This window comes from Mustela nivalis (genome assembly GCF_964662115.1).
Source record: "Mustela nivalis genome assembly, chromosome: 1".
Lineage (NCBI taxonomy): Eukaryota > Metazoa > Chordata > Mammalia > Carnivora > Mustelidae > Mustela > Mustela nivalis.
In genome coordinates, this window is record NC_139020.1 from 101479095 (window position 1) to 101496488 (window position 17394).

The following is a 17394-nucleotide window of genomic DNA, read 5'->3' on the forward strand; positions in this document are numbered from 1 at the left end:
GACTTTAAACCCATTTGTTAAAAGTATCAGCGACATAGTTGAATGAGAAAATACTATGTATAGGTAGATAAAACGCCTCAGTGTGTTCTAGGTGTTAAAGTTGCTTTCCTAATGTACACTTTCCATTTCTTTATGATAGGTTATAATTGTAATGAGATGATATAGTGAATATAAAGGAACAATTATAAAACTGGCTGTTAAGATTATTCAGTTTAATAGTTAACATTATTTAGAAATACTCTTTTCAGTTAATTTGGTGAAAACTGGTTAAAACCCGTCTATTTTTGGTGGTCATATTTGGTTGTGACTTTGAAAAGCATAGTTAAAAACATTATTAACTTGATTGAAAGGTTAATAACATGACTATAATTCATTTAAGTAACTGTACTTTGTGTGTTAGAATTTAGAGCCTGTTTTGTAGTAGAGCTTGACTTGGAGTTATTTGGTGGAAAGAACCCAGAAATAGAATTCTGGAATTTGATTTTTCATGTTCCATTATCCACTCCATGAAATTGGACTTCTTCAGCCTGAGTACTGTTGTGCTTTTAGGTCTCTCATGGGTCCTCTTTGGTTTTCTTAAAGCTCTTCCTTGGATTTGTAGAAACTTAGAATGTTAAAACAATGAGGGCTGTTGCTTTAGAGTGTAATTTGCTCCTTGGGAATAGTTTTGAAATTTAAAGTCTGAATAAAGGTAATTTCTTTGAGGTGCTCCTACTCCAGTGATGGAGTCATAAATACAGTGAGCAACATCAGGGACACAGTATACTACGGCACAGTTTTAATGAGTCATTAAAGTGATTTTTTATCGTGTAAGATAAACTGTTCATTTTGGAAAGAAAGTGATTTGACCCACTGCACTCAAGTGGAGCCAAATTCATAGTGTTTGATTTAAGCTCATGAACTTGGATTTAGTTGGCTTTATGAGAATGACTTTGTCTTTCAGTGGTAAAATTTTTAATGAAGCTTACAGAGATAGATGTAAGTATAAAATGAAATCCAGAATTTTAATGTTCAGTGAGAGATAAAGCTTCAAGGCAGTCCAGAATGATTTATTCTCTTTATTTGGTGGTAAGCTCACATAGGAAGTCACATTCCTAGAAAATTTTATTTTGGTGAAAGTAGAATTAGAGCAAAGGGATTTAGGTAGTTTAAAGACCCATTCTCCCTCCTCCCCCGAAACTTTTAAGACACCCATTCACTAGGTACCAACAGATATTCCAGTCTGTTTAGCTGAACTTGCCTTTCTGAGATAGTACTTGGAATGGGCAATTCCCTCCTGTTCTTAAGGGTTTCTTTTAATCTGAGGCATACTGAGGGAGAAGGTCATCAGCACTTATCATTTGGTCCTGGTGGGCCATTTCTGAAAAAAATTAAGTCTGTTTACAGATAATTTCACTGAAGTTAAGAATAAAAGGATGCTGAAGGTCAACATTAAGTATCTTAATGGGCATTTAAACATAGTAAATACGGGGGTGCTTCGGTGGCGTAGTCAGTTAAGCATCTGACTCTTGGTTTTTGCTTAGGTTGTGGTCTCACAGTGGTGAGGTAGAGCCCTGTGTTGGGCTCCATGCTCAGAGCAGAGTCTGCTTGAGTTTCTCCTTCTTCTAATGCCTCCCCCACCCTGAATAAATCTTTAAAAAAAAAATAGTAAATACAACTTTTTAATGCCATATTTTCCTGGTTTTGGTTTTATATATATATATATATATATATATATATAAATGAGTACAGGTCTCTAAATACTACTTACTGCTCATCAGCTGTCATGCATAAACGCAGATTAAATTCTCACAAATACTTATAATCAAATTTAAAACACATCTAGTAAGTTCTAGTTTATCATTTCATTCTGGTTCATCTTACACTTGGGTTAACAGAAATGCAGTTCTTTAAGAATATTTTGGAACTCGGGCACCTGGGTGGCTCAGTGGGTTAAGCCGCTGCCTTCGGCTCAGGTCATGATCTCAGGGTCCTGGGATCGAGTCCCGCATCGGGCTCTCTGCTCAGCAGGAAGTCTGCTTCCCTCTCTCTCTCTCTCTGCCTGCCTCTCAGTCTACTTGTGATTTCTCTCTGTCAAATAAATAAATAAAATCTTTAAAAAAAAAAAAAGAATATTTTGGAACTCTTAGTGGCTTCTAATTTTATTGAACAGAGCATAGTTACCTTTGTGCTATGATTTATCATTTTCATACTTAACCAGTTGCACTGACTAACTCATTGCATTTTTTGCATGTCTTGATCATTTGTTTCTTTCTAGTCATCTTTGTATAGCTACCTTTTGCATTTGCCCACTTGTGAGCTTGTATGGGGGTACATTTTGGTGTACAGTCATAAAAGATGAAAGAATATGATCACATGTCCTTTTAGAAAAACAGAATGGTCCCGAGTCTCGTTGCATGATTTTGTATGATGAAGTCACAGTTTGAATGATTAACTGGGTGAGGATATTAAATTTCCTTTTTCTTCTTAGAAGTATAATGTTTGGGACTATTCATCATCTAAAGGCTTCATGGTGGGAGATTCTGCTTGTAATTTCACATTCATCATTAGAATCTAGAGTGCTGTTGTCTTTCTCTGCATCAGTCCAGATTCCTCTAATAATTGTGCAAGCCCTTCCTCTGTAAATTTTGTCTTTGCAGTTATGGGTGGAAAATTAAAAATTCTGAATTCTTAACTGTTCAGTGAAAACCAGAAGTAGACTGCAAGAATGGTGTCTCCAGTCTTTTTATACTTTCTTGAAAGACTATGCAGTAAAGAAACCAGGATGATGCAATAGTAATGCTATATTTCACTGTTGTGTTCTTCCAGGTGATACCATCATTCTTCTCTCTCTTGTTTTTCTTTTTATAGCCTTTTTTAAAGCACAGTTGGGAATAATTGATGAATGATGATGAAATAGTGAAGTGTTTCAAGATATAGAAAAAAAAAACTAAGATCATTAGATTTCCCTCTAGATTTATAAGAGGTTCCATGGATACGTAAAATAATTGCAAGATAGAATGAATTTTGTTTTATTCTTAAGAAAAGTAAAATTTATTGTTTTTTGGAGACCAAAAAGATAAAAGTTACAAGATAGATTTGCCCATAAAGAATTGCAAAGCTAAAATTGAGTCCACTGGAGCCTGATTGGTATGTAGGTTTTTTTTCTGATCATCATGCACAGTGAAGTTGATGTGAGATTTTGGCTTATTCAGTTACATTTCCAGTATTCCCCCACTTCCATGATTACTCTCAGATCACCTCACTGAGTCTTTCGCTTTCTCTCCAAACTCTTTGCTTATTATCAGGTTGTTTGCATTTAACCCAAAGATAGGTGTTAACGTATATTGATAGATTTCTCTGTACTCTTAATATAATAAAGATTTTAATGTGGTTCTTCTTGGTTGTCTCTTCCAATACCCCTCCCCCCCAGTTTTCCACATACTGAAGATATATCAAGATGCTGTACCATTAGAAATATCTCTAATCCCTAAGGGAAACTTCTCTAATGTGTTATGTTACAAAATACCTGGTAATGACAAATACAGAGGATATAAGATAATTTTTTTTTTTACAGAAGAGGTTTGTAAGATTCTTATGAACCGTGCTACACGTACTAAATGTGTATAATTTAAATTTTTATTGGTCAGCTAAACAATTTTAGTGCATTTGATTTAGGCTCTTCAGGAAGGAATCTAAATTCTAAATATATCCTTGAAGGTTTTAAAATTGGGGTTCTTTAAGAAAACCGTTGATTTCAGCATCTTAGAAATATTGTTGTGATATTTAAAATGTCTTTAGTAATTTCTAGCTTATCCTTGTGTCTGATACTTGAATCATCAGAGTGCAGTGCTTAAGAGTGAACAGGATTGACATAAACTGTGAAAGAACTCTGTTTTACACTATGTTAAACTGCCTTGTGAAGAGCATTCTTTAAAATAATATTTATGTTTGGAAAATCTCCTGAATTTGGAATTAGATTTCCAAAGAGCCAAATTGCCTCAAAAGGGTTCAGTTTGTTTTTCAGTAGTAAAGTTTAAACAGACATAACTCTTTTATTAAGTTATGGTTAACTAATTTTAGTGCAGTGACATTTTTGATTCTAGAATTTGATGGGATTTGGCATTTATCATAAGTCATTGTGATGTTGAAATCTTCCAGGATGAATGGACAAGGGCCTTTTTTTTCCCTCTCCTCAGGTATATTCAAGAGCAAATGACCAAGAACCCTGTGGATGGTGGTTGGCTAAAGTTCGAATGATGAAAGGAGAAGTAAGTGATGTTTACACTTGCTTTGTGACTAGTTTCCAAAGAAATACCTCAACTCCTGGTTTCTGTAAATGTTACTTAAGTTCTTAGTTTTGTTTCTGAACTCCTAATTTGGAAATAGTTGATCATAAATTTTAAAAATTCATTAGACCGTTTATTTTTATTTGTTTTCTGAGTTTGCAAACCTCAAAGCTTCTCTTCAGGGATACACTTCAGGCATGTGAGGACCACCAAGGTTCATGCTTGTAAGAGCCTATAATCTAGTTTAGGCAAATCAGATTGACGTAACTAAGCTGTGCTTAGTATTTGTGCCACAAGGGGGAGGGTCTGCTAGTAAGCTGAGCAAGGCAATTAGAACTTCATTTAAAGCTCATTATTTTTGTTCAGATGGGATTTTTAAAGTATTTTGATGTCTTTTAGTTTTATGTCATTGAATATGCTGCTTGTGATGCCACTTACAATGAAATAGTCACATTTGAACGACTTCGGCCTGTCAATCAAAATAAAACTGTCAAAAAAAATACCTTCTTTAAATGCACAGTGGATGTTCCTGAAGATTTGAGAGAGGCGTGAGTAATTTTGTTTACTGTTGAATTGCTTTGTGAATTAAGAAGAGTGCTACAAAAATCTTTTTCCCAAACACCCAAAAACTTATGATAGAAAATCTTTTTAGTAAACAAAGTTTTAATGGGTAGTGTCAAAATAAAATACTTAGTTTGCATTATAATTGCCTTCTGGTTTAATCTGTTATTTAGGTCTTAAATATGAATCAATTTCTCCCTAGGTGTGCTAATGAAAATGCACATAAAGATTTTAAGAAAGCAGTAGGAGCATGCAGAATTTTTTACCATCCAGAAACCACACAGCTAATGATATTGGTAAGATAACTACATGTTTTAAGGTAGCCAGTGGATGTTGCACAGGTTTTATAATTAAATATTTGAAAAGATAAAATGAACTTGGTATGCATGTTAATACATACGGAAGAAAATTTTTTCACAGCTATAAAATGTTAATTTCTATCTTTTGTGGAAGAAAAAAATCTTAATAAGGCATTCTGAACAACATGATATTATGAATGTGTGGGATCCTGGATCCTCCCCTGCCCTCCTAACCCCAATCATAATTTGAATAGCAGAACTAAATAATGGAATTCAGAAAGGGAATTGGGGGATAGGATTGCCTTTGGGAGGGGGAAATGGTGGGGAGAGAAGTATAGTAGATGAGGATCAAGGACGGTTTTATGTGGAAGGTTCTTGTTTGTATTGTCTTGAAAAATAAGATTATTTTGAATGATTAACTTGTTTGTTTATAGTCTGCCAGCGAAGCAACTGTGAAGAGAGTAAATATTTTAAGTGACATGCATTTGCGAAGTATTCGTACGAAGTTGATGCTTATGTCCAGAAATGAAGAGGCCACTAAGCATTTAGAAGTAAGTGGGTTTATCAGAGTTTTTTTGTGTCCCATTTAGTTTCATAAGTATATTAATCAAGTTCCTTGGCTTAAACTACTTGACTATTAAAAGGTACCTTGGGACCTGTTTTGTGGTTGATTCCAGGCATCATTGTGCCCTTAGAGCAATTATTTTTTTCTGTTACTTTCCCCAAATAGCTTTTGTTTGCTAAATACTATTGAGTTTTTTGTTAGGCCATAGATAACAGGTGCCAAAGAACTTAGAAACTCATTAGGGATATCCAGTAGAACTATATTACTAGTTTTTCTTTACTCTGTCCTTAACTTTTTTTTTTACTACCCTGTCAGCGGTTATTCATAACACACTTCCATTAGTTAACTAGTGCACTATAATAACTGTTAGATAAGACGAGAGGAGGACACATAGCATGTAGGTTTTAAAAAAGAGCCTATTACTGCTTTTCTATCCCATCCTAAGGTACTACTCTGTTTTCTCTTATTCTTCATTGCCACACTATTGGAGAACTTCTTATATCAGTAATTCTAGAAAATTGTTTTAGAATTAACTATTTTTTGTAATCATGATTAAACAGACTTACCAAACTGTTTTTTCCCCTTCTGTTATATGATCCCAAAGGAGTATTCTTTAATTTTTTCTTAGTTCTTTTTGTTTTTTTAAACATTATGGTAAATTACAACATAAGATTTACCACCTAACCATTTTAAAGTGTAGAGTTCAGTTGTGTTAGGTCTGTTCATGTTGTTAATTAACCAGTTTCCAGAACTTTTCATTTTGTAAAACTGAAACTAAAGCCACTAGACAGCAACTTCCCATATCCACCCCTCCACCCCCTCAGGCAACCACCATTCTACTTTTTGTTTCTATAAATTTGACTACTTTAGAAATGTCATGTAGATGGAATCGTAAGAGTATTCTTTTTTTTTTTTTTTTTGTTACTTCACTAAGTACAGTGTCCTCAGTCCATATTGTAGCACGTGTCAAAATTTCCTTTTGAAGGCTAAATAATTTTGTATGCATGTATCTCATTTTGTTTATCTGTTTAGTGCACATTTGGTTTGCTTCTGCTTCTTGATGATTATGACTACTATAAACGTGGGCATATGAAAAACCATTTGTTTTTGAACTTTTGTAATATAAATTTTAATATACCTCTTTTATAGTGCACAAAACAACTTGCAGCAGCTTTTCATGAGGAATTTGTTGTGAGAGAAGATTTGATGGGCCTGGCAATAGGAACACATGGTAGTAACATACAGCAAGCTAGGAAGGTTCCTGGAGTTACAGCTATTGAGCTAGATGAAGATACTGGAACATTTAGAATCTATGGAGAGGTAAGCTAATGTCTGTCCCCCATCTCAGTAACTTCATTTAAAGAATTTTTTTGTTAGTAACTTTATTATAACTTGCTTGATTATATATTTGGAATTTCAGTTTCCCAGTGAAATAGTTTTAAAAACCAGTCAGCCCCAGTAACCATTATGTGTGTGCAGGTAGATTGAAGAACTGTTGTATTATATGGGTCAATAAAAGATTTATAGAGTATTTATACATACTGTTCTCAGAAGTTTAAGCAATTGCTTCTGATTTTAACTCAGTTTTATGTGCATTACAAATAATTTGCTTTTTTTGAGTGCTTACTGTGCCAGACACTGGCAGCTGTGAATAGCATATAATAGAGGAGCTTTTGAAGAACTTGAGTTTGGATAATATTTTTTGTCTCTGGTTAATTATGACATTTGTGTGAATTGGAAAATAACAAACCTGAGAAATAATTCAGACTTTCTTTAAGACCATGCCTCACATTAGAAAAAGTGGATGAGGTTTTTAGGGTGATGATTTCAAGTCTTAACTTTTTTTTTTTTTTTTTTTTAAAGATATTTATTAGAGGGGTGCTTGGGTGGCTCAGTTGTTGGGCATTTGCCTTTGGCTTGGGTCATGGTCTCGGGGTCCTGGGATCAAGGCCTACGTTGGGCTCTCTGCTCCGTGGTGAGTCTTCTACCTCACTTATCCCTCTGTCTCCCCCTATCTCTATTAAATAAATTTTTTAAAATCTTAAAAAAAAAAAAAAAGGTATTTATGAGAGTGTGTGCATCTGAGTTAAAGAGCACAAGTGAAGGGGGAGGGGCAGACAGAGACCAGCCAACTCCTTACTGAGCAGAGAGCCCAGTCCATCCTAGCAACTTGGGATCATGATCTGAGCCTAAGGTAGACACTTAACCAGTTGAGTCTCTGAGGCGTCCTTCACATCTTGACTTTTCATGCATAGTTCTTCTCATGAAAAGTTGGGTCATAAAGTGAATTAGTAGAGGCCTGATTTTTAAATTTTATTTCTGAAACCTTTGGAGCCATACTAACTACCTGATTGGAATTGTCTCTACCAAGTGAGTGAACTTGGAGAAAGTTACTTAACTTCTCTGCATAATTTTCCTAATTTTAAAATGAAAATAGTTGTGCTTACATTGCAGCTTGTGAGGATTAAAAATGCTTTAAAATTTTTGTGTGTTATATGACATGATGGGTGCATGATATACTTCATCTATGGGCTATTAAAGAACACAGTAAAAGTGGAAGGTAACTTCCCAAGAACTATAGATTGTATAGAGGGTCCCTTTTCCAGTCTTCCAGTCTTTTAAAATTATACCAGTTAGAAGTAAGGAATTTTAATCTTATTTGTAGGTACTTTTTAAAAAGTATCTCCACAAAAATAGCTTTTAAAATAATTTATGTTGAAAATGAAAAGTGTGACAGAGTAGACAATATAATTAATTTGTATTTAACATTCACCTAGAGAAACTTAACATGGGAGTATGGACCTAATATATTTAGGATTGGGTTAAAATTTGGCTAACACAAGTAAGGTAAATTTTGTTTTCTCAACTTAGGTTTTTTTCCCCCTTCCCTTAAAGATATTCTAATAGTATGCTTTTTTCCTAGCCTCTTAATAATTTTTTTTCTTTTTAAAGTACTTCATGAGTTATTTGAGCTGGAATGTCACTTTAGTGGGCTGAACAGAATCTTGTACTAGAACATAGTAATTCACAGTTTCTCATTTCGTGTGTGTGTGTGTGTGTTTGGATTGGGGTTTTCTTCAGGGTTATATTTTATGTTTATTTTCTCCTGCAGAGTGCTGATGCTGTAAAAAAGGCTAGAGGTTTCTTGGAATTTGTTGAGGATTTTATTCAGGTTCCTAGGAATCTTGTTGGTAGGTATTTCTACTTAATGTTAAATAAGTTAAATGTTATTACTAATATAGCAATTTAATTGAAATTTAATCTTGTCTGATACTGTATTTTATTTATAGTTACATGGAGCATTTGATAGCCTTACTTGTTTTCTATTTTTAGTAAAGTAGTATGTGACTTGTTTCTCATTATTATCATATGATAAAGTAAAGATATTTCTTTCTGTACAGGGTGACTCGCTAATAAGACCCATGATTTTTGTAACAGTTCATCATTATGTTTTTTAAAAGCCATTTCACCCCTTGGGCTTGCTCTTCTTTTTCACTTAATGTGTTTTTATCACTCATATGTCCATCAGAATTGTCATAGTATTTCTGAGAAGGTGTTTGTGATATTTTTTTTCTTTTGTTTAGTGCAGAAGAAAAAGTAAGAGTGGAGTAACAATAGGGTAATAAACTTCTACACAGTAGGCCCTGAATAAATAATAATTGGTTGTTGCAAAGGCATAGAATAAGGTAAGAAGTCATGGGTAGGAGAGAAGAATGGTGATGATGATAGGAGGGGAGGTTTCACTTTTAAGTTTCTGACACAATAAATAATGGATATTATTTACCCATGGGCTATAAGTTAAATGACAGTATTTTGAGTGTGAAGCTGTAGTTAAAGGAGCGTTACCACTTGGGATGAGTTGTTTAATTGCTTTGTTACTAATATTCTCTACATTGGTGTTATCTGTCCATTTAAATGCTGTTTGAGACAAAAATTTTGGTCATATATTAAGTAAATACTCAGTGATTATCCTAAACCTTTAATAAAAAAGTAAGCATTAACATAAAGCAGAGACATTTACTAGGAGGGGCTTGAGTTTTTGCCCACTGCTGTGTCTCATGAGTTTCTTGACCTCAGTGAAAGAGGGCCTTTTGGACTCCATTTATATATAATTCGGCCTGTTTTGCCTTTTGGAAATGATTTTTTGCTATATGTGTTCTATTGGTCTAACCCTATTTAAAAAAAAATTACAGAATACCCCCCAGAACTTCCACTTTAAAAAGATGTTTGTTTTGCCCAGTTAACAACTTAGTATACTCTGGGACAATAACAATACTGTGGGACAAGAATTTGGACAGTTTCTCGGTATTCAGCTGTTTACCTCTTACTTTTCCCAAGCATTTGTATAGGTGTGACATACTGCCAGATAAGTAAGCTCCATATTATTGGTTCTTGTTCACTGTAGATTGAACTGCTGGGGAGATGAGATGTTAAAATTGAGTGTAAGCTTGAAGTATTTCTATATAATTCTAACAAATGATTATAGATACAGAACATTATCAAATGTTTATCATTGTCAAATGAAATCACTTTTGACAGGCTGCTTTTGAAAACAAGTCCCCTATTTTCTTTAAGTCACAATTATTGACACCTGTTGGTACTAACATTGTGGTTTCTACTTTACAGAGCATAATTTAACTTAGGTTTTTTCGCCTGTAAAACTGTTTTGGCGATGAGGGTGTAAAAGGAAATTGCGGTTTTTTCCAGTGCAGCAGTTCTATAGAAGATAGCCTTGGTCTTAAAAGAGTTTTTGGTAGTGCTAATTTTGAGTAAAAATTCCCGATATTTCAGATATAAGGAAATTGGTTATTTTTGTAGTTCTCTGGTTTTTCTCTTTATTCATTTATCTGTGCAATGATGTGAGTACTTGTCATATCTCTTTTTTTCCTCTACTCTGTCTTGGTTTGCTTTGGTGAGTTGGGTTGTTTGGGACTCTTCAGAAAATAGATATTAGCAGTAACTAGTATATGTTGGTGAAAAACTCAAAGGTAGCCTAACAATTTCTTGGTTGTTGTATATAATAATACTACATTTCCCTCCAAAATGTTTTATGGGTGAAGCACTCTTTTGAAAAATAGTACATTTTTAGTCCAAGTGAAAAAGAAAAAGTGGACTGAGGAGTAAAAGGGAATGAGGACTACTTGGTGGGTAAGTTCAAGAGAATTCTCTTACACATTCAGGTTCTACGAGTTTTAGACCCTGACCATTCCCACCCCTCCTAAGTCAGATAAAAAATATTATGTGAACATTAATTTAAAAATGAATTGAAACTTTTCACCTCCTGGAAGCCTTCCTTAATCACTTCTTTACTCTGTCCCTTCAGCATTTATGCTCAGTGCTCAATTTATACTACAGGTGTGCTTCAGTTTGTCAATATGCTTTGGAATTTAATGGAAATGATCAGTTAAAATATTGACGGTCTCTGGTGGGACTAAATAAAACTTGCAGGTAGGTCCCTGCCACAGACCCCAGAAGGGTGATGGATGTGCACTCACCACTGGTATAGTTCATAGAAGGAAGGGGCAAAGATTCTGGGGGAGGGATTATGATACATCAGTCTGATTACTGTTTTTTCCGAAAAGACATTTGCTTATTTTTAGCAGGGTCAAGGATGGAGTTGCTGCTTGAGCTTCACTGTGTTAACAATGAAGGTTGCTTTTATATACTGCTGCTAGGGCTGCTCAGAGAAGACCTACATCATGTGAATTCCCTGTCCTACTCTATTTTTTCTTTGTACCTCTTCAATTGCTGCTGCTTTTAAACTTAGGGTTATTAATGGGGAAGGAGTTTTGAGAATAGGGATAGAAAATCCTGTAATGGTGTCTTTGCTGTATTGACCCATTTGCTCTTAGTATTGTTGTTCCCTTATTCTTTAATGGAAACTATGTTCTCAAGAATGTGATAGGAGTAACTTCCATTTTAACCTCTTTCAACCAAAATTAATTTACTCTGGAAATAGACTGCTGATTTAGTTAAAGAAGAATGAGGGGCTTGGACTTAATAACCTTTATAAGGGATACATCTATTTCATACAGGGAAGGTTACCTGAATATTTACTTCTGTTACCTGGTAACACTGTCTAGTACTGCTTTGCTATTTTTACAAGTTTGCTACCTTTGTAAGAATTAAGTTCCTAAGGGGAAGAGAATTTTCTACCCTCCTTTTAGTTTCTCTTTTAGTTAGAAGATACTTAATAACTGCTCTTTGACACACTTAAATGTTAAGTGTGGAGAAGGTAAATTATTTGGATTTTATGTCACTGTATCATATTTCATATTTAGGAAGACCGCATACCATATATATACTATATGTATTTGTATAGCTGTGAAGTACTTAAAAACTGTGAAGAATGTTAAATGCAGACATTTTATTTTGTTGAGGAGTATTCATTTTAAAAGTGTCTTTACGTTATAGATGTGTTGTGGATGAGTAGCAACTTGAATATGAAAGCAAGATTGAATTTGTTAACTTAATACATAAACAAATTGGTATGATTAATGCCAAAATAAGTGTTTCGTTTGCCTTTAAATAATGTCCAAGTTTTGGAATGGGTTGCATTGATATTTTAAAAATACAGAAATGATGTAGAGCACATTAAAAAAAATGTTTTAGACTTGGAAAATGACTTGTGTGAGCAGCATTGCCAGTCCTCGTTAATAATAGCCTTAGGCATTCTGAAGAGAAGGAAGTTTCAGATCAAGGATAAAATTCCTCTTAGTTTTCATGGTGAATATATTGAGAGTAAAAAGATGGAGCTTTGTTTTGTTTTTTAAATTTGATAGCAAGTCAAATTATTGGGGCTGGTATTGGAAGGATTACCAGTACTGGTTTTAAATTAGTGTTATGTTTTTTTCTCTTATTAAAGGAAAAGTAATTGGAAAAAATGGCAAAGTTATTCAGGAAATAGTGGACAAATCTGGTGTGGTTCGGGTGAGAATTGAAGGAGACAATGAAAATAAACTACCTAGAGAAGATGTAAGTATTATGTCTAATTTAATTTGTCTTGCTTGCTTTTTTTTTTCTTTCATTTTTTTTTTTTGGTAAACTGTTCTATTCCTGGCTGACCTAATAATGTTATTTTATATTTTGGGGAGTTATATCTAGTCTCTGATGCAGTGTTGTTGTTTTTTTTCTTTTTTAAAAAATTTTGTTCCTTATAATACTGCTTTCCATGCTCAAGAAAACAAGTCTTCTTTCAGTTGTGAGCTGTGAGATCTTGGTTGGTTTCTCAGTACTTCAGTAAAAAGCCAGTTTTTGATAAAGTGGTTTCAGTTTGAGAATTTTAAGTTTTGTACTTAACAAAACAGTTTGTTATAAAGGAACTCTTAGTAAATAACCATGTACTTAAACCTTTTTTAGAATCCGAAAACACCGATCATTTCTTAATTGAAATCTGTAACCTTTTATGTTGCTATTAATTGTGACAGCAACTTTCTGAAATTTCCTTTCCTGTCTCTTTTCACATGTTCCAATGCTGTTCTTTACTCCTCAAACATAACTTTAAGGATATCTTAACTTCGGTATCTCCAGTAGCTTAAACTTTGTATGCCTGTGAATGAATATAAGGCAAGGATTTTCTCCCAAATGATCTCTCAGGAAGTAGCTTCAGTTTTGCCCAATGGATTATTGCTTGGAGAGCTCGTTAGCCTGTTGGAAAGAATGCGTCTTCCCTAGGAGAATGAAAACTGTTCAGAAATCTAGCCCAGATAAACTCATATTAAGCATTGGATGTTGTAAAGATGCCTATTAAGGAGCCACTTCCTTTATTCCTTTTAATTGGAATGTAGAGAAAAAAAAAAACACAAATGAAGAGAAACACATGACTTAGTATTACAGAAGTGAGTACTTGGAGCTGAGGTTGGTTTCATCCTATACTGCTTCCAAAATTGCCATAAATCTCAAGTAACCTTTACTTTTAAAGCAACCCTCCCTCCTCTTGCCTTTGAGTGGAGTATTAAAATTGAGGTATAGGGACGCCTGGGTGTCTCAGTGGGTTAAGCCGCTGCCTTCAGCTCAGGTTATGATCCCAGGGTCCTGGGATTGAGTTCCGTCCGCATCAGGCTCTCTGCTCTGCAGAGAGCATCTCCCCCCTCCCCCCCCACCTCCCAACGCCTGCCTCTCTGTCTACTTGTGATTTCTCTCTGTCAAATAAATAAATAAAATCTTTAAAAAAAAAAATTGAGGTGTCATTAAAATTCAGACTTTTCCCCTCTAATACCCCCTAATTTTAATGTATAAAAGAATGGTGATCCATTTGGCATACAACTACTCCATAAAATTGGCTTGAATATCAAATGTTTATTGGTCAGGGCCTTACATGAGTCAACTAAAAATTTCTTAGTTTAATACGAGTAACTGCTCTTTTCTTAGATTGATGTATCCCTAGTTGCTTTCCAGTATTTAACACTTGTTGCAGAGCTAATTCTTTGAAGTCTTTTTTCATAAATAGGAACTTTCGTGTACTTTACTATTTTTAGTTTTGGTTATTGTTACCCACATTTCTGTGCCAGGGTTAAGAAACTTAAATGCTTACAGAAACCAAGCTGATTATTAAATGATGAAGCAGGTTGGACTATACAAGGCAAGATACAGGGATAAGAAGATACATGGTCTCTTTCTATAAAAGAAGCAGATGCTGCTTAGCTTTAATCTGGTTGCTGTATTTTTCGATATTAAGAGAAGCTGGAAACTTAATATACAAAATTTAAAAATTTTCACAACATTGCATATTAAAACAAAATTGAAGGTTGTTATTCACTTATTTGGGGCCACCATTTCATAATTTAAGCTGTTAAAGTCCCCCGACAGACTGTTGATAGCTTGTTTACACTGAAGTTTTTGGTGACCACCTTTAGCCTGAGATGACCTTGCCCACCTAGGTATTATAGCAGTTATTGTCTATATTATTAAGTATTTAATGATTTTCTCTCAACCTTAAATTTTTTGTTATCTTAGCAAACCACATTATGAATTCTGAGACCAAGAAATAAAGTCTGAATTCCCATACTCTCTTTTTCTCTGGCCCAATGACGTGTATGTACAGTTGCTCAATATTTTCAATCTGTTTTTAAGATTGGATTTGAGTTTTTCATTAAAAGAAATATGCTTATGTAAAAGTTAGGGTATAGTATATGTGTATCTATGTAAATGTAAATTTGTATTTTGTATTTGTATTTAAATTTGTATTGATACAAATGTAAATGTGTATCCATGTCCTGTATATGTATCTCTCCTGTTTCCATTGTGTCTGATAGAATTTAGACTGTTGTTGGTTGCCTTTTCATGTCTTTATTTTGCTGCTAAAAATAGGGCTGCAGCAAATATCCCTTCACTGGAGAGTAAATTCCTGGAAGTGGGTTTTTTAAAAGATCAAAGGGTAAAAGGCATTTAAATTTTTAGACCTTAGTTTTCCCACACATTCTTTCCACTAGTGTCAGAAATGGGTCTATTTTCCACATACTTGCCAATAGAGAGTTTTAATTAGTACCATTCCAGAAAGGTGTCTCTGTGTGCTTAAGACATTTGAATTTTTTTGTTAAGCAGCTTCTCTTGCATATTTTTTGTCTTTATTACTAAGTTGTTAGAAGTTTTGCATTTTAAGGAAGCTAGTCTTTTTTTATTTGTAACAAATACTACTTCTTTATTTCCCCCAATATAAATTTTTAAAATTTTTTTTGTTTGGTTTGTTGGTTGTTTTTAGATTTTTGCTGTATGACTTAAGATTTTCTGCATTTTGTCCTGCTTGGCAAGATATTTCCTACATATAGATCATTTAGAGATCCATTTATATTTCATTCTCCAGGTTTTTTAAAAGTGTGTCAATTATTAACTCCCGATGGGAATTTTGGGGGGGGGGTGTAAGATATTAGAAACCAGGGATCCTGCTTTATTTTTCTGAAGTGCTAGTTGGTAATGTCAGTGCAATCTATTAAATATAAGTAATCAGTTATTAGTATCTTTTTAAAAATCTAGAAATTTCACTGAAATAACTTTTAGACACAAATTTGTATATTCAGTATTAATCACTCTTTAAATTTTTTTATTATGGCTCAATAGTAACCATTAAAATATTTTGTAAACTGTGTCTTTAAGGTTATGTTCTTACCTGTGCTTTTCTCTGGAGGTAACTGTTGGTGATAGCATCTCAAATTCGGGGTCAAGGTGCATTGTATTTCTCTTATTCCTTGCAGATAATCTGTCTGGAATGATTTTCCTACTTGGTAAAATTCTATTTAACATTTACTTTAATAATATTCTTAGGAGTTCCCCTTAAGTTTCCACATCTGGGGTGGCATAATCCAAATTCTATTTAATATTCCTGTGTTTTTCATTGATACCACTAATGCTATGCATAATTCAGTATTTTTTTTAAATTGGAGTATTTCTTAAAGTTACTTTTTGATGACTATTAAATTAGATACAGGTGTAGAATAATAATATACTCCTATTAATATGGTATCTGCTTAAAACATTTTAGATCTTTTTATTTTTTTAAACCCCTCCTTCATTTTTTATTCAGTTTGCATTCTTTCTTATCTGCCCATGACTTACTGAGGACAGGGTCAAGACTTCTTCCTAAGCTTAACTTAGAGTTTTTTTTTTCATGCCCTCTTAAGCCAATCTGTTAAAATAGCTGTTAGGAACTCCTCTGTAGAATTAAGAAAATGAGAAACACTGGAACTAGGGGAGTTTATTTAGGCTTTACTCATTTTTCCTTAGCCATTAGGAAGCTAGAAGTGTATTTTTTTGTAAATTGAGCGAAGTTAATCCTTTGATTTGCTTTAATATTGGTGACTAAATATTGGCCCATATCAGTAATTCCTTTATTTTACACTGTGTAAATGTTTGTTTGTGGCACTTCTGTTAATGGTCAGGAAGCACTACTTCCAGCACATAATAATTGACAGTTTTGTTATGTGAGCACATATTAAGGATAACCTGTCTAACGTGCTTTACCTTTTTAAAACCATCACTACCAGGTGATCTGTCTGGTCTATACATTTATACCAGTTTAAGGAAAATTTCTTTAAAAGGTGGTTTATATATGGAGAAGGACTGAATTAGAAATTAGAAAATCTGATGTTAACTGGTATTTTAAAAGTAATTTAAATTTTCAGCATGCTTAAGTTGTAGGGCAAATGCAATATATTATTGAAAACCTATTTTAAATTCTATTGATTTTTTTCCCTTAGTTTATTTTTACATCTTGAATTTTAGTATTTAATTATAAATCCCTTGTATTAGAAAAGTTTTCCAAATTATTTATTCATATGTGAAATTCAGGCTAGAACTTCGTTAAAGTATGAAATACTGAGGATGTTGTGTTTTCTTACAGGGTATGGTTCCATTTGTATTTGTTGGCACTAAAGAAAGCATCGGAAATGTGCAAGTTCTTTTAGAGTATCATATTGCTTATTTGAAGGTTTGTATACTGTTCACCTATCACTGTTGCTTTATATGTTAAACTTTAAATTACATCAATTTTTTGTATTAAATTTTGTATTAAATTTCAGATCATCAAATATTTTTTTAGTTCAGCTTCAGATTTACCCTGTTCTCTTATATGAGAATTTAGGAATAAAAGGTCTGTTGCCATAATAAAATTACTGGTCTTATGCACATTGTTCCTCTTTTTCTCTGAACTTTTACATTCTTTCCTTACTGTTTAAGAAACGGTCTCACTTGTGTTCCTGTAGTTTGA

General features: G+C 33.6%; 1 protein-coding gene across 5 annotated transcripts in view; it reads left to right on the plus strand.

The window, feature by feature from the left end:
• FXR1 (FMR1 autosomal homolog 1) overlaps window positions 1-17394 on the plus strand; it is a 59062-nt gene that overhangs the window by 26825 nt on the left and 14843 nt on the right. For all 5 annotated transcript variants that reach the window (XM_082744683.1, XM_082744684.1, XM_082744685.1 and 2 more), the window contains exons 4-11: window positions 4179-4250; window positions 4668-4816; window positions 5032-5125; window positions 5563-5679; window positions 6843-7013; window positions 8806-8884; window positions 12559-12668; window positions 17029-17115. In XM_082744683.1, the coding sequence (XP_082600809.1) occupies window positions 4179-4250; window positions 4668-4816; window positions 5032-5125; window positions 5563-5679; window positions 6843-7013; window positions 8806-8884; window positions 12559-12668; window positions 17029-17115 (879 nt within the window). The remainder of the gene's footprint in view (window positions 1-4178; window positions 4251-4667; window positions 4817-5031; window positions 5126-5562; window positions 5680-6842; window positions 7014-8805; window positions 8885-12558; window positions 12669-17028; window positions 17116-17394) is intronic.